This window comes from Fringilla coelebs (genome assembly GCF_963513975.1).
Source record: "Fringilla coelebs genome assembly, chromosome: 5".
Classification (NCBI taxonomy): domain Eukaryota; kingdom Metazoa; phylum Chordata; class Aves; order Passeriformes; family Fringillidae; genus Fringilla; species Fringilla coelebs.
Window position 1 is genome coordinate 72738057 of NC_140033.1, and position 24027 is coordinate 72762083.

A 24027-nucleotide genomic window follows, 5' to 3' on the forward strand; every position below is an offset into this window, starting at 1 on the left:
GGTCAAAGTTTGGTCTTTTCCAACCTCAATGATTCTGTGGTCCCATGATTTTACTCTTCCCCCTAATATAGCTCTACCTCAGACAACTCCCATTTTAACCACAAACATTAGCATTCACAGAGGTCAAGATCAGAGTAAAACATTTTCTTGGTCTAGTGCATAAGATACAGAAAACAGCTTTTCCTTGTGCAGAATTATTAGACAATTTCATTAGTTTTCTTTAATCTGTTTCTGGAATCTTGCTTCTAGTCAGCAACTGCAGCGAGAGACTGCACCTTTTGGGTCAGACACAGAATCACAGAACCACAGAGGTGGGAAAAGACCTCCAAGACCATGGAGTTCCCTTTTGGCTGAGCTCCTCCTTCTCAGTAAACCACAAAGTCCTCGTGGAGTTGCCTCTAGAGCACTTCCAGGGATGATGACTCCAGCACTTCCCTTGGCAGCCCATGCCAGGGCTGGACAACCCCCCGGTGAAGAAACTCTTCCTGCTGTCCAGGCTGAACCTGTCCTGGCTCACTGGGGCCATTGCTCCTGTCCCGTGGCTGGCTGCCTGCCAGGAGCTGTGAGTCCCCAGGACACACACCAAGGAAAAGCTTTTGTTTCCTCTACAGCTCTACCAGTCTGGCACCTGCATGGCAGCTGACCTTGCAGAGGTGGGTGAATTAAGTCAGCTCTGTTTTATGCAGAAGAAGCATCAAGAAGCTTGAGAGAGTTTGGTGCAGATAAAACACTGCCATTTGCTCATTATCAGAACTGACAGGCGTGCTGGGACAGCCAGGAACCCACTGCTCCTCCTGTAGCTCCTCAACACAACCTGTTGCACAACCCAAAAGAGTTAAGACCGGCCAGTAGACCCCTAGACATCATTTTTCCAAACTTAAATTTAAGTTTTACCTTCACAGCTTCACTGAATTCTGTGCTAGGAGCCAGGGGAGCCCAGTGAATCCACGTGCAGAGGCTGGATCAACACTGCAGCTCAGAGCAACTTCAGAGCTCTCACATTGTCACCCCAGCCCAGAGAAAAGCGGAGCAGCAGCTGCTCACAAGCTCAAGCTTCAGCACAACTTTCAGAGAGTAGCTTAATTATTTAAAAGGTCAAATAAAAGTTTTGTGTGTCTCCCTCTCCCCACAGTCTTTTCGTGTTACTTCACTGATAAAATCTGGGGAGGACATGCTGCTGTTGTTATAGTGCAACAGGATTGGCAAAGCCCCACTTTAGAAAAGTGTAGGTTGTAGCATGCATGACTAATGATTAATGATGCTCATTAAAAAATGAAGTTCTGATGAAATTCATTAATGCTTGGCTTGAGTCTTGCTAACAGTTATGCAACATTAAGAGCAAGGCAATTACAGATCTTGGCTGCAACTCATTGAGAGATAAAAGAATACCCTTTTTCCTGTTTAACTCAATGTATGACATGCTGCAGTACAGAAAAGAGCTGTCTTGAAAAAGCTTCTCCAACAATGAGACACAGCCTGCAGCTCCATTGCCACCTGCGGGTAAGTGCTGGAGTCTGTCATCCTGCTTTATTTCCCACAGCACAGGGGGAAAAGTGCCCACAGAAAAGAAGGATGAGAAGTAAAAGCCATGCTTCTAACTCACCCTGGGGATGTGCTGAGGTCTGAGCAGCGGGCCTCAGCCAGAGCTGACTTACAAGATGGACCCTGGGCAATATGTGGCTGACACCACCAGTATTATTTAGCTAAAAATACATGAGTGACATGCTGAAGCTATCTGTTTAACACCAAACCAACTGCTTTAGAAACTTTCACATAACCTTAGGCAGTTATCTGCAAGCTACGTAGCATTTCAAGAATGTTCCCCAACTGACATGAACAGAGACTTGGTAGTAGGGTATTTTATGGGAAACCCTCCCGGCCAAGGCAGGGCCCTGGCCAAGCCCTGGTCCCTGCTGTTGGGAACACCTGGTCAGCCAGAAAATAGTTTCAAGTAGGCATCACCTTTGGCCTCAGGTGAGTACTTTTACTTCAACAGTTTTATAGTGATCCTTTCACACTCCTAAAAATCTAAAAACCAGATGAGCAATGTTATTCTAAACAGCACAGCAAGAGACTGGGGTAAGGGTAAACTGCCTAGTGGCTGTAGGAAATATTAACGAGGAATGGGAAGGAAACATAGATATAATCATTGTATCTATTGACAATGTATTCATGTCAAATATATTAGCCTATAATCCTATATACATCCTAAATAACCCAAATCAGCTTTGTATTGTTATTAAGGTTAAAGGTGCTATTTTGAATTCACTCAGGAAAACTCCTGGGAGTGCATACTTTATACAGATGACATTTAAGTATCCTAGGCATTGAAATCCACTACACATGCCATTGTTTTCCCTCCTATTTTATGTCTGTACTATGCTCTTTATCTAAAGAAGAATTAATAACTTACTCAGGACCATATTTTCTGGGTTGGCCTCAAAAAACCTCTTGATTACTTCCCATGGACAACTTCCATCTCAGTCTGAGCTTACTCTGAACATTCTGGCCAAACTGTGGAATGAAGGATTTTCATTCAGGGAAGAAAAGAAGGATTGCAGGTTACCTTGGATTAATTCACCAGCACAGGTCTCCTTTCCACTACAACTACAACAGTGAACAATGATTAGCCACAGCTTAGCCCTCCCTGTGGCACTCTGAGGATTTGAGCAGTGGATGCCAGAGAAACACCCACGGGGGCCTCTAAGCAGCAATTCAGTAGCGACAGTAACCCCAGAAACCCAGCCACACTCTAGTCCCTATGAAATTGAAATCATAGGAGGTTTGAAGGAATCCTAGAAGATCATCCAGCTCCAACTCCCTGCCATGGGCAGGGACACTCTACCCTCCCAGGCTGCTCAGAGCCTGGCCTTGAGCACATTGCAGCTGATCCACAAGCAGGTATCTAACCCAGTGCCACTGGCACTGGATGCAGAGCTTATTTCCAGCATCACGGATCAGCCTATAAAATGGGCCCCCGGAGGTAAAACAGCACTTATGAGGCATAAATTGAACTCCAGTGCAGTCCTAACTTTGCACGCTTTCCTCCTTGACCTCATTGGCAGTGATCCCTCCTGACACCCACATTCCATATAACTCCTGTCTTCCACGTTAAATTTCAGCCTATTGAACATGCAAAACTGATAACAATTAACTCGGTGCAAGGCAAATTCTAGCTCAAAATATTTATTTTTAGCTGCACTGTCAATCCCATGGAGAGGTATGCATTTGGACACAAGCTGAAACCCTTTAAGAGCTCTTGACTATTCTGTACCAAGAGTTCTCAAACCTGGGGAAAGCAAAATCACCACAATATATACCAACAGCGCCATTAGAAACCAACTTTATTGTTGCACTTTGAAATTATTTACACAATATAAATCTCTTTGAAAGGTACATTACTTCCTTTAATCAGTGGTAGAAGGCCTTAGAATAATTTCAATCACATTTAGCTCAAAAGAAATACAATTCACTCCAATGAATAGATGATGCACCTAAACACCACAACACACAAGAGGCATGGGGACTCTTTGGGGGGATGACAGTGCTCGAGGATGACAAAGGCTCTTTTATAAACTGAGCTCAGTTTACTCACAGGACATGAGTGGACTTGTGTTTAAAAGAACACTGAAAAATCCGCAGTAACAAAGAAAATGACACAAAATGGAATATATTCCTCATATGCTGTGGTCCTGTGTCTGCAAGGGTTTTAGTGAAGAGGCTCAGAACCAGGGGCTCCAGCTTGAAGCCACACCTCAAAGATTGGGTACATCCTCAGTGCTGAGACTATCCAAAGCACTTGTGCACCAACAGCAGCAATAACTACCACACTGTGATACAAAATGGTATATGGAAACTTGCTACAAAAGAAAAGAACTCTTTCACACACTGAAGGCTGGACACTTATTTTCTGATAACACTTAGGAATTACTACTACCAAAAATTTAGAAACACATACTTTTTCTCCAGTTCATGCAGTATTTTATCCATTTTATACGACATTTTTTACATTTCTCTTCCAGGGTCTCTTTCATCTTGCATTTTGTACGGGTCTCTATGTGGGGAAAAAACCCAAAACCACTTAATAGAGGAAAAACAATTGCGATGCCACAAAAATAGGCTGGTGTAGCACCTGAAGTTATGTCAGCATTTAGCATCAAAGTTTGCTTGCTAGATTTCAAGTAATTTGTTTTCCTTTCAATTTCCATGACGCTTCCCTCTGTGTCACCTCTCTACAAACACCAAACAAAGACATTGGGGAAGTCCATGAACTAAATTCTACAACACAGGGAACTGTGATAGCAGCTTGACAACTTCAGAAGGCTGCAGAAACAGAGCGTGAAACCTCGAACCAAAAATTTCATCATCTGGTCAAGTCTGGCCATCTAAGGTCCCAGTGGTATTCAGGGCCATGCCAGTGAGTTTTCTGACATTTCCCAAAAGTAATAAAACCCTTTATGAAAGAATTCTGTGCAGAGCACCATCCACACTATTAAATACACAGAAAACCCCAAACCACAATGTATTGCAAACTTATCAGCTACAAAGGTGCTTCCTTTTTTATAAATGATTTTTTGAACAGTCTCTTCCCTCTCTCCACAAGCTGACTGGTTTCCTAATTACATAATCTCTACAGATCAGACCAGCTGTAAAAGTCACTTAAAAAGAAAAACATTTTAAAATCAAACAATGCCTTATCCACTGTCTCAGCACTTCACTTGGATGGAGCACCTCCTTACAACGAGCCTGTGCAAACATTTCACACATTTCCCTTCCCACTGAAGGTCTCTAAACCACAAAGTCTGGTTTAATCCAACACATCCATCTGGAGTGGTGTGATTTCTCACTGTTGAGAGCCCCTTCCCTAAAGATCCTGTGTCTGGCTAACAGAACATCTACCCTGCACAAGCTCAGAGGGCTTGGTTTTTCCTATCTTTCACAGCTATTGAAAACAGTTTGCCACTCACAGTCATAAAGAGGGAAGAAAAATCATCTGCAAGACTGCTCCACATCAGCCTTGCATTCCCTTAAGGTCTGAAAAAATGCTTTCTGCTCCACTACCATGATTACAACCTGCTGGGTGGGGAAGATGAGAGCAGATAGTTGCCAAGTGCAGCAGTTTAGCAATCTTAACACAACGAATAACAAAAAACCATGAAAACAAGGAACACACAAGCACCTGAAACGTGAGACACGCTCAACCTGCTCTGCAAACTAGAACAGGGACTACCCCAAACAAGAGATCACAGCGCCACTGCGGTTTGGAACAAAGTTTTATTTCATCAAAAAGTTACCCAATTTTAAGATTTCTTTTGGTACGAGTAACAAAAGAGTATTTGAAAGTTTCTGTTACCTACCAAAGGCTTTAGAAAAATCTGAGCTTCATTCTGAAACAAACTTTACCCTTTATAATTTACTCTTGTCCTTAAACCATGAGAGTAAACAAGCATATTCAATACCTTGCTACAACAAAAAGTTGAAATTCCAAGTGAGTGATTTCCTTTTACTTACATTTATCAAGCCCATCCTTCCTCTTGACTAGCACTTCTTGGATAAACTCCCTTCCCAGGACCTTTGTAACCTCAAGTGTCACCACAGGTAAGGCTGAGAGGTTGCACAAACTGCATCAAGGTCAATTTGTCAGATGGAGAGCGAGATTTGCAAACCAGAACTTTCCAGCTGAGGTATTCAACACACCAGTGAGAAGAAGAAACTAAGAGTTTGAAGGACACCATGGAGTTCATAACAGACAACGAAAGGCAACAGTGATGAAACACAGTCAGGGAAAAAACTAACCTTTGTTATGTCTGTGTTTCCAAAGTTAAAGGCCTCTTCAGAAAGGGACTTCTTACACAAAAAAAAAAAAAATCTGATGAGAAGTCATGACTGACAAAGCAGAATGTCATTTTAGTCCAAAAGGAAATAGTGATAAGCCAAGTATGGAAAGAAAGATTTTGGATTCATGTTTATGCTAAAAGAAGTAGGATTGTGGGCACAAGGAGGAGGGGGAAGGAACACACAGGGAAAAGAGCTATAAGTTTTAAATACTCTATAGTTCTAACGTTGAGGTAAATTAATTCACAGAACTCTGAGTGATTTGGGCATTCAGTATAAGCGTTTACAAGTTAGCAACTAATCCTATTAAAAGGCTACATCCACCAAAAGCATTTGAGGGACTCTATCACAGCTACCTCAATCAGTGTCCCCATGGGAGCACACACTTGAGGAGTGCTTCAATCCAACAGCCTTAATTTAGAGGTCAACAGCATTCAAGAATGCATAGGAAACGTTTGGAAGTTTAAAGAAACAATTTTAACAGCTTTCCCTATCCCACTGGTACTGCAGACACCTCTGACACATGGTTTGCCCTATTATAAGAACAGATTTTCTCTTAATCTAAGTACTGTATAGATCTCTTCATTCCCAGAATCATTCCCAAGAGCAAGATTTCAAAAAAGCTAATGGGGGGGAAAAAGACACTGGGTGTCCAAGGCTATAAATGGATATCTTAACATGAAAGTGTTAAGTATTATGCTGCGTTATAAATCAATTTAACAACAGAAGTCCGCACACAGAGTTAGATTTCTTCTTTACAACAAGATTTCTACAAAATAGGAGAGAATACAATGCAATACACAAGTCCATAAATGCAAGATAGAGTACAATTCACACTAATTTACAAATGGTTATTTACACTGTTGTATATACATGTACAGTCAGACCTGGTTAATGCAAATTTCGCGTCCTTTTCAAAAGCAAATCAACAAGCGTCAATGAAGGTATTTAAAACTATGTGACAGGAGACTGGTGACCGTTCAGAAATCTTTAGTGCTTGAGTGACCTAAGAAATTAGGTCTGGATTAGCCAGATCTGACTGAAGAAATGAGAAGGAAAAAAAATCACACTATTCTGCTTTACAAAAGCAACCAGGCCACTACAGTCTATTGACTTGATGCTATTTCTGCAAGAATGCCCAGATTAATGATCCTCTTTATATTTACAATATAGCTTTAACTACAGCAAGAATTATTAATTTTGGCATTCATGCCCTTAGCTTAACAAAGGCAACAGAGTATCTTCTTGGCAAGTCACAGTCAAAACTATTACAGGATGTTTCTAGAGCTCAGTCATTTTTTGTCCTCCTTCCAGTATCTTCATGTTGCTATTACAGAGACCAAGATAAATTAAATGAAACAAGTACATGTTTTCTAGTACCTAACTTACATTCAGAATGTCCTGTATTCACAGTTTCAAGCTACCTTACCATCTGTAATGCAAATTACTACTTCCAACTGAATGCCTCTGTAGATATTCCTCAGGAAACGAGGATATCAGAGTGCTACTGGCTCAAAGGGATGTGGAACAAGGCCCAAGGCAACTGGCATTGCATTTTGGGAGATGCTTTACAGTATTTCCTCAGAGCTGATCACAAATGGATTTAACCTGCACTCCTCTTGAGAGAAAGCTGATGCAGAGCAGTGCTGAAGTGAATTCCAACGTGCAAACTTAAAGCCTTGACCAGTACTGCAAAGTCCACCACTGTAACCTGTGACAGGTTGTGCTCCTTCAAAGTGGCTCAGGAAAAGCTGGGACTGTTTGCTACCTGCTTCAAAGTGCTTTCACAGGATTCACTCCACAAGGATGAGACTGAGCTGCAGTCAGGAAAAGCTTTGGTTCTGCGGAAGCAAACTTCCACTCCTGCAGTTATTGCTACTTGAGCTATACAAACAAAATACTACTGACAAAAATTACAGTAACTCCAAACCTAAGTAGTACTGGTACCTGAAAAGGGAATGTGTTTTGCCAGCCATTGGGAAACTTAGGATCTGTCAGCTGTTGGATTTCCCAAGACCAAATGAACTTCACAGCCTTCTTTCAAAATATTTCATAAATACAAAGCAACACTGTCAGAAATAAAGCCATTGCTTGGAAGAAAATAGCAACAAAGAGTTCAAAAATCTTTAACAATCTTAGTTCCAAGGAACTAAGATTCTTGCTGAACTTAAAGGAAATACAAGACAGCAGGGTATTATTCATCAAATGTCAGTAAAGTCCATAGGGAGAAAGTACAGAAGATTAAGGACTTCAGTGCCCTCATGAGCTCTAGCAACATCCTTGATAACTGCTACAAAGTAAATGATAAATGTCTATTTAAGCTATTTGTTTCAAATCAAAGAGAGTTTGTCCAGTATAGTAGCCTCCAGCTAATGAAAATGGTTACCTCATTTCAAGTTACAAGAAAACTCCCAGCTCTCACATTTGTATAGATTTTTAAGGTTTTGACTGAATAAAAATAAAATGAAAACATTCAGAGATTAATATAAACAAGAGGAAAAAAATCCTAAACGGTGCTTTTGTAAAACAACATAATACCATTGGAAATGGTCTTTATTGGTGAAGATTTTTCATTCACATGAGTTTTCTTTGTCCTGAATCACTCCAAGCTTTTGTAAAGCACACGGGTATGTACGTGTGTACATGCCATACACACGTACACACACTGCCGTGTGCCATAAAGCAATTTTGAATAAATATCTTTGCTGGAGCCTGTACAACAGACTCCCCACCTAAGTTTGTGTTTGCATGCGCTCGTGCACACGCACAGACTTTGTACACGTGGGCACTTATGTGACCAAAGTGCAAAGTTTTTCAGAGTATCATCAGAGTCTGCCTAGCCCCAAACCACATTGCTGGGCTTGAGCTTTCTGCTGTGGGTTCCTTTCCATCTCCTGCCCCACAACCCCACCCTCCCTTTCACAGTTAAAGCCTCTTTTCCACACAAACTTATGCATTGTTCCATTAGGTAAACATTTTCTTTTCAGTTAACATTTTGTAATCCAGACCATTCTTGGTATAATAGCTTTAAGAAACAAAATGTGTGAGATGATCAAAGCCTCACTGCCAAAGTCATACACTTTCCCATAATGTCCTTCACACTGGAGGCTTTGAAAAGCAATTTGCTGACAGAAAAAAAAATAAAAAAAAAAAAACAAAACCACCAGACATACCAGAATTTGCACAACTACAGGGCCAGGCATTTAAGACTTAAGAGTCCAAGGTTAGAAGGGGACAAAGCAGAAAGTCATCATCGATACAGGAGCTGTGAACCTATGTCTTGCTCCCAGTGCCACAGGAGTTCTGCTCTCCTGTCACGGGTCCAACAGTCCGTTCTGCCACTGGAGCACCACAGATAGAGACAGCAGAGTTCAAATCCAGAATCAAGTTGCAAAAAGGAAGAGAGATTTGGAATAGTGGTGCTTGGATTCTAAGAGTACACGTAACAAACAAGCGGCTTTCCCAGGGAAGCTGGGGATGGCAGGCCGTCCGCCCAACGCCAGCGGGTGGTACAATATCCTCAGAGAATCTTGTGGTCACAGAACTTCAACATTTCTACAGCCCAATCCGGGCCAAAAAAAATCAAAATGTTACTAATCATTTCAACAAGCTGCTTGATTCTTGTGCAAAATAAAAGTACCATCCTATGGAAAGCTACCTTTAAAAAAAAAGGGGGGAAATGAAGATCATCCTAACCCTTCTCCCTAGATATACCACACTAGAGACCTCACAAGTCTATTGACACTCCTTTTGCTCGTAGGCCTCTAAAAGAACAATTGTCTCTGACATGTCTTCTTCAGCATAAGTGAATGCAACTTCAATAAAATAAGTTGTTAAATGAATCCTTTGGAACAACTTCACTGTCTGCACCCAACTTTAACACAAACTGATGAAAGCAGCAACGGAATCATGTTAAACGTATAATAAATAATTCACATACAACATATGTTAAATTACAAAGAAGGATTAAATTGCCATTTCTACAACTTTTTATAGATTTAGCAAGTTTCTAATCCGTTTTATATCAACAGCAGTACGTATGTTCTTCATAATAAATTTAACATTGAAGGACTGTCTAGAGGCATTATTTATAAAGCAAGAACCACCAAGTGAGCATTACAGCACTTCAACAAATGTTTAGCTTTTTTCCAGTATCTGTTCTCAGAAAAGATTCAGGGGATGTCTATCCACTTGGTAAGAGTCCTCCTCTTCATTACTCAGGAAGAGTTAACGCCATGACCTCCAGTTTCATTTTGAAATACTGGTTAAACCGAACAATTGCATACCTAGTCAAAGGGAGAGAGACATTCCAGGTTAGGAACAGCTAACACTTCACATGACAACAGCCATACTAAGTAGGACTAGTCAAAATTCCACTGACCCCAGCACTCTCTTTCCAAAATTGACCCTTAGCAGCTGCCAAAGGAAGAAATTAGGAACAGAGCAATGATATAATAGAACTTCTCCACCACCCTCCAATCCCAGCTTGCAAAAGAGATGCAGCTGCAGGATTACCAAGGGCAGAGCCTGTTTCAAAGGACTGCCCAGCGGGTGCAGTGCCGGGAACTGGATCCCCACGGTTCCAACAAGTGCCAAAGCTGACAATGTGATCGCTGGTGGTGCCACCCCCTCTAGCGGGCACTGCCGGGCACTGCAGGCAATCGGCCTTGCCCACAAAAATGACATTACACAGCCCAGAAAACCGGCTCGGTGCAAAAAACCCTCACGTGGGACCTTCTGCCAGCTAAAATGATTAATTCTATCACCTTGCTCGGTCCCCAATGGAGAAATTAATTCCTCTGCTTGTTGCCATGAAAGACCATTTTAAAACGGCCAAAGACACAGATATCTACCTGAAATAGAACTTAACGTTCATGGGTGGTAGAAAGACACTTTAAAACAAAAATAGCAACTTCCAGGACCAATACTCCATGCAATAAGTAATCGAGCTCTTTTGTACTATATCCTTGACTCTCACTGTTGGAAATGTGGGTCTTGCACCTGACAGATAGCACACCTTACTGACCACCTTGCCTTTTATGCTTCTGTCTCCTCAGCAAAAAAACACTTGATTCCCAAAAACATTATGTTCCTTGCCTTGTAAACTATGTGTTTTAGCGCAGAGGCACATAATTTAGAGAACTTTCAGCAATAAAAAACACTGACAGACAGCTTTTACTGCCCTGTTCTCCATTACAAATGAAGAGTTTTATTGTATGATCACAGAGGTCAGGTGTGTTGCTCAGATCTCAGTTTCTAATAGCGGGGGTGTTGGACTAAATGGCCCCACAAGTTCCTTCCACCCTCTAGTATTCTGTGATTGTACACAGTAAGCACACTTACCCTAGAAAATCAAAATCGATGGTGGAATATTTGGCTTGAATAAGAGCCCACAATCCCCAAAAGAAGTGAGAAGCCTGAAAGAAAAAAAAATTAGCAGCAAAAAATTAACCTTATCTTAAATCTAACACATAAACATATTCTCACACAGACAAAACTTCATCTATAAGAGAACACTCAAACCCCAATCTTTTTGTAAAGTCATTTAATCTCTTTACCAAAGAGATTTATAAGTAGTATTACAGAATAAATTACCCACAAGCAGACAAGGAAATCCATTGGAGTCTCCCTCCCCATGTTGAAAGCAGCAACTGATTGTTGCTTCCAATAAGAAAGAATGTTCCATTTATAAACTATGTCACCTATTAAGTAGATTGTTGTATGACTATATACACCATGCTAAAAAATGCACAGAATGTAACCACCACCTCTACTGCTGTAAATTTCTATTACTCCACATGTATTGAACTCCACTGCAAACAGGAAATTCCTTTTGAATTTTCAATTACACCCTTAGACCTGTATAATTACACTCACTTTCACTGCTGGCTCGGACAAAGAGATGCAATGCTTTAAGAAAAGCTCTATTTCATCAGCATTTACACATTTCTCATCTGTTCCAGACTTGCTTCCATTAAGAGTCCAGAGAATTAGCCTGGAGGCCACTTTCAGATTGAAAGTATGGATCATATTAATGATATGTTAATACACCTCAAAATGAACATGTGATGGCCACAAGCTTGACAGTGTCCTGTGGAAGACACTTCTGGGCAGACTTTGAACTTCAGTAGAGGACTGCTCACACTAATTGCCTAAATGGCTTCCTGAAGCTTACATGGAACACTTGACCCGGAATTTCATAGACATCCATGGACACACCCAAAAACACCTCAAACCAGCAGCTGATCTGTGCCCATGTGAATCCTGTACCTCTGGTTCAGATAACTTGGCCAGAGAGCTGCAGTTCATCACTCTACATCAACATCCATGAACTTTCTGCCAAGTTTCCCCTTGCCAAAGCTCCCCACATGAACTGACACAAGAGTCACAGGGTGTTTGTGCACCACAGGTATTCTACAGGCAAGTCCTGACCTGCTCTCTAAACACAACCCATCCTCTTAAACATTACTATGGCCACAGTTTGAAACTGACAAGACTGCTATTTATTTTCAAACAGACCACCAGCTTGCTAAACTGCAGCTCTAAGTATCCTAAATGAATGGGCCAGCTGAATTGGACAGTAACAACCAACATTTTAAAAGAATAGCAGCACACAAGCCATTGGTTTTAAAGCTCGTTTAATAATCAGCTTCCTGTGAACTCTACTTCCTTACAGCAGCCAGTAGCTTTTGCCAGAAAACTCAGGGTATTACAGTAACAGAGGTGTGCTTGAATGAGTAGGAAAGAGAACTAAAATGAGGCCAAAGTAGCTACTTGAGCTGTACTCCTCCTACAAATGTTATTCTTCAGAAGAAAAAACATACAAGCACTTCAGCTGTAACATCTCCTGTCACATCATCTAGGCAAAACAAGATCAGCAAGAGAATCTAGAGTGACCTACTTATCTGCAAAAGACAAAATAAATTAAATCCATATATTCTAGTTTAACAGAATGTTATCATCTTATTTTTAAAAAGGCTTTTAAAGCTTATATGTCTTCATGAAGCACTACCTTGTTCTTCTGTCTTCTTACCACTACAAGCAAAAATTCAACAAAGACCCACTATAAGCTGTGGCCAACTTAAACTTGCCAAGCCAACAAACAGCCAACAAATCCTCACTCAAAGCTTATCTCCTCATTTTCTGAATGTGCAGTACCTCTTTCACTAGGAATATTATACTGAGAATATTTAATAGGCAACAGAGAAGCAAGTTTCCATAGAATAGCAAAGTTCTATTTCTCATGGAAGTTTTCTTTACATCTCACTACACTCAAATTCAAGAAAATAGCAACTACCTTTGTTCAAAGAGTATCAGGTTTCTCTGCATCATTTAAAATATTCTAATCAAGTGTTTGTTACTCACCAGTGCAAACTGATTGACTTGGACATAAAGAACTTCAACTTCTTTTTCACTGACTTCTGTGCCAAATCCTTTATATTCTTTGTAGGCCTCAAGGTAAGATCTCAGCCATTGCTCCTGTAATTTTCTGTTGGGATAAAGGCTGTAGTCTACCTCATTTACTCCTAGGAAAATTACAAGAACACTATCAGAACCTTATGTTGCATAAAAAGACCATGAGAAACCCTTTAGTACTACCAATAGTAGTCCATTACTGTGCCCTGTGCCCCTTCCCACCCCAACACACAGGCACAGATTGATGTGAACAAATAACCCCATTTCTACTTTAACCTCACCTCAAATTACATGCTGCCAACAATGTCCCACATACAAGTCAGAGTGTTCTACACTACGAATTTATATTTCCAGCCAGATAGAGTCTGCTTGTATGTTGGGATTCAGCACCTTGGGCTTTGAGAAAAATTATTTGCTTTATGAAACAAAAACCCTCGTAAACAGATCAAATATGACATTTTGTAGGAAAAGAGACTTGTACGCCACAACATCCCAAGCCAAATCCAGATGCATGCCGAGTTGTCACTGAGCCCACATCTGAAGAAAACTTACTGTGAGTCTGCCTCTCTCCTCCACAGGGCACTGGCAGAATTAGGAGCCCATAACTCATCTTTATCCTATTTTTCTTCCTATACTGGAGGTGCTTAGTCACAGGCTATAGGGAGTCTGCCAGGAGCCCCAAGCCTGGATCACAGTTCACTTGCATTATCACTCCCAATGAATTCAGGAATTCTCGTTAATTTAACTTGCTTTCCAAATGGTTAAATTACCAACTATACAACTCAAATTACCAAGCACACACACTGATTTCTTCTTTTTTTTTTTTTAAAGTTATCTAAACTGAACATTGTTTTTAAAGCAACTAGTAGATTAAGGCTCTTCATTTCACCACAGTGTGCTTTCCATCTGCTCTGATTATTCTGTAGGTTTTCCCTGCTGGCCCATGCTCTGAAATAGTACAGCTGACACTTGAGGTCATTTCTCCCTTATGGAGTAAGGGGAATGGGCACTTGATGTAAAAAATTTGAACTAGTTAATAAATTAATCTAAAACCACCATATTCCTAAAATCCCACCTTTCCCCTATGACAGTCTCAGCCTTTACCTCTTGTTTTAGGACAGGCCAAGTACTTGGGGCACAAATTCAAAACCACCACCAAACACAGAATCCTGCCTTCTGGCACTGTGGAATCCCACAGGATGTTGTCAACATGCACCTCTAGAGTGACATCCACAGTATTTCACCACAGTGGGCTGTCTCTGCTGTGCCACCTTGCAGGAGGACAGGGTGAAAGCTGTGTGTTCTGAACTTATCTAACTATCAGAACTTAGGACATATTTCCAGCTCTGAGTTAGAACACCTGCAAAGGAAGGGCACAAGCAGTCTGCAAAATGAGACAGCAACACATCCTGAGCTGACAGCTGTAAGCATGTAACCAGATACACAGACAAAAACAAGAATGAGTTTGTTGGAGATTTTAATAAAACCAGACAACTCTCACCTCAGAACCCAGTTCTTACCTGCAAATTCATTGAAGTGATTTCCAATGTCATAAGCCAGGTAGTTGTACCCAGAGTACTCATAGTCTATGAACTGCACATCACCTGTGTGAGAGACAACCGCAGCAACATTAGAGTCCAGATCAAATCAAGCACCAGCCCTGATCCTTTGGCGTCCTTTGAAGATTTTTGGGGTAAACAAACCACAAACCCATTTGTACCTAGTTGTGTGCACTCAGACATCTCAGGGTAAGGCTGCAACTTCTACAATATGAGATATTTAAGGGTAAATATTCATTCAGCAAAGCTCTTAAATTCAGAGCTTACAATTCTCTCTGCTTCGAGTCTGAGTAGGAGAATTTCAATTTTAAATTCTACCACATGAGGGCCTCCCTTACTCTCAAAAAGAGAAGTACAGCAGCACATTCTTTCTTTAAACTTCATGTAGAAATAGCAGATCATTTTCTCCCTGACAAAAAATAATATTCTGTTTATTTATCACACAAATGTGCAGCCCCAGTGGACTAACACATTGCGACATGCTGATACTTCCTGTTTCCTCTACCACTCTTACAAAGCAAGATTACTCTAAACTGTTGCTTTTTTTAGGCTGGATTCAACTAGCCTCAATAAACCATCAGACTAAGATCGCCAAAGCTACCAAACTATGTAGCATTGTGTACACAAGGGCTGATCAAGCAGCAAAACACAGCTCCAAATGTTTCCAAATTATGTTCACCCTCACTGAAGCTGGGGAAAATGCATTGAACGTGCTCAAGAGTACACAGAACAGCACATAGAACAGTCAAAATGTAAATGAGATTGATCAGGTAAAACTAGAGCTCTTGTATTTTAAGGGAAACCAGCAAAAATACTAAAATCCCAGAAAATTAAGCAATGGGTTAACATAAGATCTGTTTGCATTAGAACATTAAAAAGTAAAACCTTACATTTCTCACTGCTGTACTAAGTAATTTTCACCATCGCGCCCTTCTTCCTCTACTCTTTTTTTATCGCTACCTGCATGATTTAATTAACAAAGCACTCATTCTATTATAATGAAAACTCTTTTAACATGACTTAAAACTCTAGGCTAAAAAGAAAATCAGGAACAATGTTGAAATGAAGTACATTATGTATGTATTTCCTAAACTAAGGACTTTAAGTGCCTATTACACTTCCTCCTTAAGATTTAGGAATATTGTACATCTCAAGTAAAATAGTTTCACCAATGTCCTGACCAAGTTAGCAGAGGAGTTTGTTAGAAGTGTTCTTTGCTATGCAGTTCATCTTTGCCATTCTTGAACTCCTACCGCAATTATGTTTTCCACATGGACAAATCTTTTTGTCTGAGCGCTTAAAACGGAAATTAAACTCTACAACACAAATATAATTACTTAGCCACAAATCCTCCAAGTCCGAGTTCACCCTTACTTCCACTGAACGAGAGGCTTGCTTACCAAGGTCATGATGTTAAATCTTTTAGATTCTAACAAACCAACAGTCTTCAAAGTGGCAAGTTCCTTCCAGGAAATTCTGTTGGCAGTGGAAAAAAAATGAAGTTCTCTAGAGCTTTGAAGCAGCAAATCCTACAGCAGCTGCAGGCAAGATCTTACTGTCACGGCTGAACTTGTGCTCTGCCTGACTGACTCCTCTGTGCTACTTTTCACAGCACACACCTCTAAAGCCAGTTAAAATCCCAACCCTGGCTAATGTTCTGCTACAAAGGTGATCTCCTGACCCCCTTCTGCCCCCCAGACATTTAATATCATTTGTATTGAGAGGCTTGTTTTCTTCCTTCCTTACCTAAAATCCAAACACAGCAGGTGAAAGTCTGCTAGTAAAATATGAACATAAATACTTTCAATTTGTCATTAGCAGATTTCACCTAGAACATCCCTAGGTGGCATCATGAATTTTTAATTACATTTAAACAACTTACTTTCAGATATAAAGAATATTACATAGAAGCAGGAATTGAAGCTAACAAGATATGGGTGGGGCTGTTACCAGGCACTGTCCTCACAAAGCAGGAACAAGTACATACCCCAGCCTTTTGGTAGAAGATGGAGAAGACTTGGCAAACAACCATTTGATAAGAAAAAAGTTCAAAGCAAAAAAGCTTTGCATTTACACTGATCCATTTCAGACTCATACTACAGTGCAATTCAACCTTTTAAATTAATTTTTGCACAACTGCTTAAAACTAAATATGCACAGTTCTTTGTTGAACTGAAAGCAAAAACTTTGATGTTTTCTGCTTCAAAAATGTGCAACATAGATGTACGTATACATATAAGTACATACACACATACACATCTACATTATTATTGTTTAAATCAGGGTATTTTAATATTTACTGTAGTTCATACGAGAAAGACACTTCTAAAAGCTCTGGTGTACATTACTGGCTTAGCAGGTAGCTGTTGTTTCAAGATTTCCAAAAGATATACAAATTGTATATCCCATCAATACTCCTGAGAGCAAGAGACACTGGTCTAACTGTATTTGTGCTTTATTAAAATGAGAAAATTTGAAAACAAGCTCTCTGGAGAAGCTACAGCTACTGACAGAAATAGGCATGTTAAGAGTGTGCAATATTTCAAGCTGAAACACATTTCTTTTTTCCAGGCATTTCCTAGGGAAGACAACATGCAACATACCCCACAAAACCCACAGGAAGGTCCAGAATTCACTGTATTCCATATCCCAGAAATGCACTTTTACATAGAGCAAGTAGCAACCAACAAAGCATCTGCTGGATCTCCTCAGGGATCTGACAGGTAGGACACCTCTCTTCCCAGCTGCTTTTCCTTTTCTATGGTTTCATAGGGAAAGCATTTCCCCTGCCAAGTCTTGGCTGTAGCTACCAAGCTGAAGGATGTACCCTGAGTTCTGTCCCATCCTGCTCACTGAGCCCCTGGAAAACAGCTTCAAAGACAAGGATCTGTGCTAGGAACACGCTTGGAAATTCACAAACAGCTCACCCACCCAAAGGATAATTTTAGCTATAAATACCCAAAAGAGCTCTGCAAAACACAACGGGTTTTAAGATCAAAACCAGAAGCCTAAAAAATGCCTCCATCTTCAGAAGCACTGAGCACCCACACACTCCTACCAAGGATCACAGAAAACATTGGGTAGGCAGAGGGAATAAACAGAACAAAACTATCCATCTACCTACACACAACTCCCTGCCAGCTGATTTTCATATATGCAAAAAGAGCACACATAGAAACAGAAAAACACTCTGATGCTGGATCTTGTTGAATAGCAAGTATTTGAATGCTCTTAAAATATCAGGTATTTTTGGAAATTCCCAGGTCACGCTGGAGAGAGAAAAAAAAAACAAGCAAACAAATTTAGGAGCATCAAAACACAAAGTCTATAAATAAGAAGCACCAAGCTTCAAGCATATTTTGAATATTCTTGATGTCAAAACTGCAATAAAAAGCAATGTGAAGTGCTGAACTATATCCTTTAAAGAGTAGATGACAGTGATAATTATAAGTTATGTAAAGTACCACTTGCAGATTTCCATATCCTGAGTGACTGAGAATGGACATTAACAAAACAGCAAGAGGCAGAGTTCTCTCAGCCACAGCAGGAACAAATTCAAATGGAGTGAGACTCCATTAAATGAAGTTAACACTCAACATGAGCTCTTCCAGGCTCATAAATAAGGACAGGAGACAGATTTTTCTTAGAAGCAGTATGTGGCATGACTATGACTTTTCTTTCAACTCTGAAAACTTTGTGAATTTAATGCAGAGGACACGTCTAAGGCAAAGCTCAGGAACAAGCCATAATTATTCATACTGCGTTGGACACAAGTCCTAGTACATCCTGATAGTCTGTAGCCTAAACACATCTCCACACATCCCTCCAACCAGTAAATGTGCAAATTAAGCATTCAAAAACAAAATTATAAATACAGTATTACTAAAATAAATTATGTTTCCTTTGTGATAGCTTCTGAAAAGCCAGACAATACTACCAGTTTTCCACAAATTTTAATGAGGAATAAAGACAAAATAAGGTAGTTAATCTAGAAAATCCATTTTCTCTTGTTTTCAGTTTAGGGTCCTCTGGATACACAGAGGCTTTTCTAGATGGAAGAGTGAATTTAGCCACAGTATTGCATTCACCAAAAATGTTAACTACTTTCAGAAAATTTGATGCCATGCCTAGTGAAGCTCATCTTTTAAAAGATTACATTTTGTGCTCTTGCAAAATTTTCTTTCATACCAAGAAAAGCTTTTGCTCTGTTAAACACAATTCCAGTTACACGTTTCTTTACAGTTAAAGCTGGGCTTCCTGCTGATGCTCTGTAAAAAACAGCTTCCAAATGACAACCATCCTTTCTACAGATGGCATTGAGGATTGGTTACTATGAAAATGGTCCCTGCTGCACCCAGATTGTACAGGTTTTACAACACAGTACACGTACAGTGTTCAAACAAATTTAATAATATATTTACTTCACATTTCCAAGTGTTTCCCCCAGCTGTTTGCAGCTTTCTTGAAGCCTAAGTACTTTACAAACCTCCCTCTCCCCACCCAGTCTCCAAACTCTAAACACACACACACTTGTTACTGTAGGATTGCTCACAAGGGATGCACTGCTGGCATTGTTTTTCCCTCATTCTGCTTACAAAAAGAAAAGCACAGCATTTGTTTTTCCAATTAGGAGCTTCAAACATATCAACCACAACAGGGAAGTTTTAAAAGGAATTCCTCAGATCTTTTTGTTGCATGCTTCTGCTATGAAAAGGGACTACAAAAATTACTTTTATCTCAGTGGCTCTGCTCTGGAATGCTAAAAGCCAAGGTAATTTCAGCACTTAAAAAAACCCACATGGTAAAAAGAGATTTAGTTTTGGTACTACAGTATCACAACTCCAAGTGTCTAAGACTACAAGTCTGGCCTTATGCACACCTTTGATGCTTTCCCCCCTTTCTCTTTTTAAGCAGAGCTATAGTCCATCATTGAAACTCAGTAAAAACCCTCAAGCTTGGTACTGAACTCACAGAATTTAAAATCTATGTTATTAGCATTGTTAGGGTGCATACACACATACAGGCATATATAACTTAAAGCAATTCCCTTCAAAGGTAGTATTACTCAGAGGGAAACTTGGACACAAATCACCAAAAGAGTTTATTTCCTCAGTTCACATGGTGATACAGACATGATGCAGAATTCACATACGATGCAGAAATGTGTTAGCACATACAGCCAGTTTTCATACTAGAACCTGCACCAGCTTGGTTTTTGTTGTTCTTTTTCTTTAGGAGTTAAGGCACATAACTCACATACCAACAATCTTACTCAACTGGCACAAAAATATGCAGCTACTAGAAGGAATGCATCATCCTTATTTCAAGAGAAAACCTTGTAATCTGATTAGTCACATTCAGCTGAGCTCATGTATTTGAAATGGGAGGAAAATTGTGTATTTTTACTGCACAGTGGCCATTTTAGTGTCACAAGTTTGCCTTGTTTAATTCCTGATTGATTCACTTAGTAACCGAGCCCTAAACCACTAAAATCAATAAGCTGTGGGTTTATATAGAAGCTTTAAGAGATCTTAGTAACATGAACTATGAGCTAAATGTATAGTAATAGAAACAAAACTGCAATTCCTTTTTGCCAAGATGTGTGCTGCCTACAACTGTTTAAACAAAGCATGTATCTACAAAAGAAATCTTACAAGATGTCTGTGTACCTCATGCAGAAAACAAATGGAGCTACTGAATGCAGTAATTAATATCACTAAGATACTTCATTATGAAAGGGTATTCCCCACAATCACAATCCAGAAAAAAATGTTGCAGGAGACAATTTTCATGTTATTTTCTATACTTGCATGATCTTCTTTTCTTCCTAAAAGCTTTACACAACCAGAACAGAATTAGCATTCAGTTACATACTTTGAAGCCCAAGCATACAGGCAAGCTGGGGATTAACAAATTTACGTGGTCATTAAAGAAAAGCAAGGAACACTGATTTTCTTCCTCTATACAGTAGCATACAGATGAGAATTAGCTAATTAAGCACAGGTATCACGACCATCACACTGGGTCTCAAAAGCTCAAACTGAGTTCACCCCAACAAGTGAGTAAACACCACCACTGATGCAGCACAGCGATTACAGCACAGACAAAGCCCCTCACTACTCACACCTACCTCTTTTCTTGTTGTAAATAATATTCTTACACAACAGGTCATTGTGGCAGAGCACCACTGGTGATCCTAAATTTGACAGTCTCTCCTTCATCCAGGCCATCTCTTCCTGAAGAACTTGAGGACTCGGAATGTCCCTTAAGAACCTTCCCAGGTATAAGGAAACAAGAGTTAACATTTACTACTCTGTGTTCCATAGTAAGCATTTGTAATGAAGTCCTTTTCTCCACATTCTTCCTGCCAATAGTTCAACAGACCCTCTCCCAAATCCGGGCACTCTTTCCCAAGGCACAACAGCAGTCAAATTATGACAATCATTTTTCTCTGTCCTCCCCAGAAAACGATTTTCTGAAAATTGCCTGTGCTATAAACACAACAGCAGTCCAAGAATCAGGAGCAGAACAGGAATACACTCCCACACATTTTAAAGGTGAAAAGATTAGAAGAATTTCTGCATGAATTTCTTTCATTTTTTGTTCACATTCCGGTACTTCCTCCAAGAAGAATACACAATAGTATTAGGTACCATATGTATCAATGCTGAGGAAATCAGCACTAAGTTTTAGTCTGGTCACAGTATACACTTCAATCGCCATTTTGTTCTCTATATTTTCAGTTACCTACGCATGTTTTCTCTGGTTTTTTAGGAATTTGATGTTGTAAAAGAAAAACCACTTTGCTAGAGCATTCTTTAATGACAATGCAGCAAGAAGGGTATCCATGATTTCAAAGTCATACAAAATATTTTTAAGCTGGAGTCTGCCTTCTGAGCAACATAAAGTCTGATGATATTGTAAAAACACAAATTCCAGCAAAAGGAATGTGAAGTCTGGAAAGTACATGATGAAATACCCACCTTTTATTTACTTCCTCATCTGCAAATTCTGTGGGTATGAGAGAGAAGTATTTCCCCATTTTCAGCCACAAATTGGATTTAGGGATCCATCCATTGTGTGCATGAATAGTATGGATTTTAGCAAGCTGTCTAGCAATGAGTCTAAAAAAAATTAAAATTAAATTAATGTAATATTTATCTGAAAAATTCTAAAAAATACAGCTCAGGAATTCAAAGAGGGTTTAAACAAGAGGAGCACAGCCATAGGGCAGCACATTTCAAGACTCAAAGTTCATGAGGATCACTACCTGTGTGAAGGGAAGGGGGAAGTACTGGAGTTCAGTTACAGCACACAAACTTCACCTGCATTTACAGTCTACCCTTGCAAGTATTGATTTAAATTAGCTGCTATTTTTAGGCAAACACATTTCAGTGTACACATGAAAAACTAAAATCTTACAACATCAGCACTTTCTGCTCACTGCTAACAGTTTAAAAAAATCATTTCTCCGTGGAACTTTCTAGTATCTATTCACAAAAGGAATGTCTTGGAAACAGCTGGAAATACTTGGACCGAGTTCAAGCCCCCTACAACTCCACCACATTCAATGACCTCCATAATGGTGATGTGCCAGTGTCAAACACAATAACCAGACCTTTAATGAGTACAGTGTTCTGTGGAGGCATCAGGATCACTGATCAGCACTCAAATACCAGAACTAAGGCAGTGTGAACATCAGCTTAGTACAGGCTTACAGAAATACACATTTTCTGCTCAAACTCAACTCCAAGTCCTTCAGGCCAGGCAGAACTTCCTAAACGCAGAATGAAATGAGATTTTAAAGAGTTTAAAAGCTTACCTGAAGATGTCAGGATTGCAGACGTGCTCTGGATCCAGGGCCTCTCCCTGCATGAACTCGTAGCACAGGCCGTTGTTGAAGGTGCAGTAGAGCTGTGGGGCACAGCCGTGGGCCTGCAGCACTCGGAAGCTCTTCACCTCCTCGTCCCTGTCCACCAGCAGCTCCGTCTTGTTCCCATAGATGCGGACCAGCACCACATCGTCCCTCGTGTCACCCACGTAGCAGCCAATCAGCTTATTGGTGATCCCATCAGTGAACAGCTGCAAAACAAACAACACAGTGAGCAACCCAACTCTGCAGCCTCCACAAGCAGGAGGGAATGCTGAGTTACTGGTGATCCCATCACTGAGCAGCTGCAAAGCACACACAGGGCAGTGAGCAACTCAACTCTGCAGCCTCAACAAGGAAGGGAAGGCGGAGTTATCCCTTGGCGCCCAAAACACACATGTTTACTAGACTGAGCGCTAGGAAATAAAATCTTAAAGACAGAGGAGTATCATGAAGAAAACACTTGAATATAAATGTGGGGTTTTTTTGTATTTACAGTCATGTCTCTTCTTCTACTCTGTGCCCTCAAAACCCTAACTCTTAATTCAACCCTCCCACAAAACATTCTCACAGTAAAACAAGTAAGCAGCAAAAAGCAGCTTCAAGTTGGATAACAAGCATTTTTTAATTCTTAATAGCAATGAGGTCAGAAAACCAGCTGAAGAAGAGAAACCTATTTATCAGTATCAGAATACTAAGTGTTCAATGACAACAGTTTGATTTCCTAATTTACTCATGTCCAGTCATGCACCCTCTGATATGACTTCTGCCTCAAGACCTACGTCAGGCCCAGAACAAAAATACTGACAAATGCAGTGATCTGTTGCGTCAGACATTATTCTAAGCCATGGTATTTAATGAAAAACTGCTTTTGCTAAAAACACACACCAACAACAGGAAACATACCTACAGGCAACATCATTCTTTAGAACCTTGGACAGTTTGGGTGGGGTTTTGTTACAGGCTGGGGGGAGGAAGGTGTTTAGGGGGTATTTTTTGTTTGTTTTATAAAACAGAAAAACAAAATTCAGGAAGTTTAACTTCTATTCCCCCCCCCCACTTCAAGATATAGCCTTTATTTTGAAAAGTAGTACCACTCAAACATAAGTGACAGATGATTTCCAAATCTCAGGGGTTTAGAAAAATTGAGAATTAGGAGCAAATTTTTTTTTAATTACTAAAGGAAAAAAAAAATCCGAGGTTGGGTCAAGTCTCCCTGTTTAGGAAAAGACAAGACTTTCAGAGTAGATGTGTTTTAGCTCATATGCCTTGCTTTCCCCAACACCCCTAATTTGATGAGGTCAACAGACTCATCAACGCAGAATAAAGTGGGGAAGCTTCAGCTGT

The 24027-nt window shown here is 40.1% G+C and overlaps 1 protein-coding gene across 1 annotated transcript in view; it reads right to left on the reverse strand.

Moving 5' to 3' along the window:
* Positions 1-3357: 3357 nt before the first annotated feature.
* Positions 3358-24027, reverse strand: part of ETNK1 (ethanolamine kinase 1) — a 29125-nt gene continuing 8455 nt past the window's right edge. Inside the window, exons 2-8 of the mRNA XM_084206535.1 lie at positions 22633-22892; positions 21794-21934; positions 20941-21083; positions 14772-14855; positions 13201-13361; positions 11179-11252; positions 3358-10121 (exon numbers count right to left, since the gene is read on the reverse strand). Of these exons, the coding sequence (XP_084062661.1) occupies positions 10049-10121; positions 11179-11252; positions 13201-13361; positions 14772-14855; positions 20941-21083; positions 21794-21934; positions 22633-22892 (936 nt within the window). The 3' untranslated portion in view covers positions 3358-10048. The remainder of the gene's footprint in view (positions 10122-11178; positions 11253-13200; positions 13362-14771; positions 14856-20940; positions 21084-21793; positions 21935-22632; positions 22893-24027) is intronic.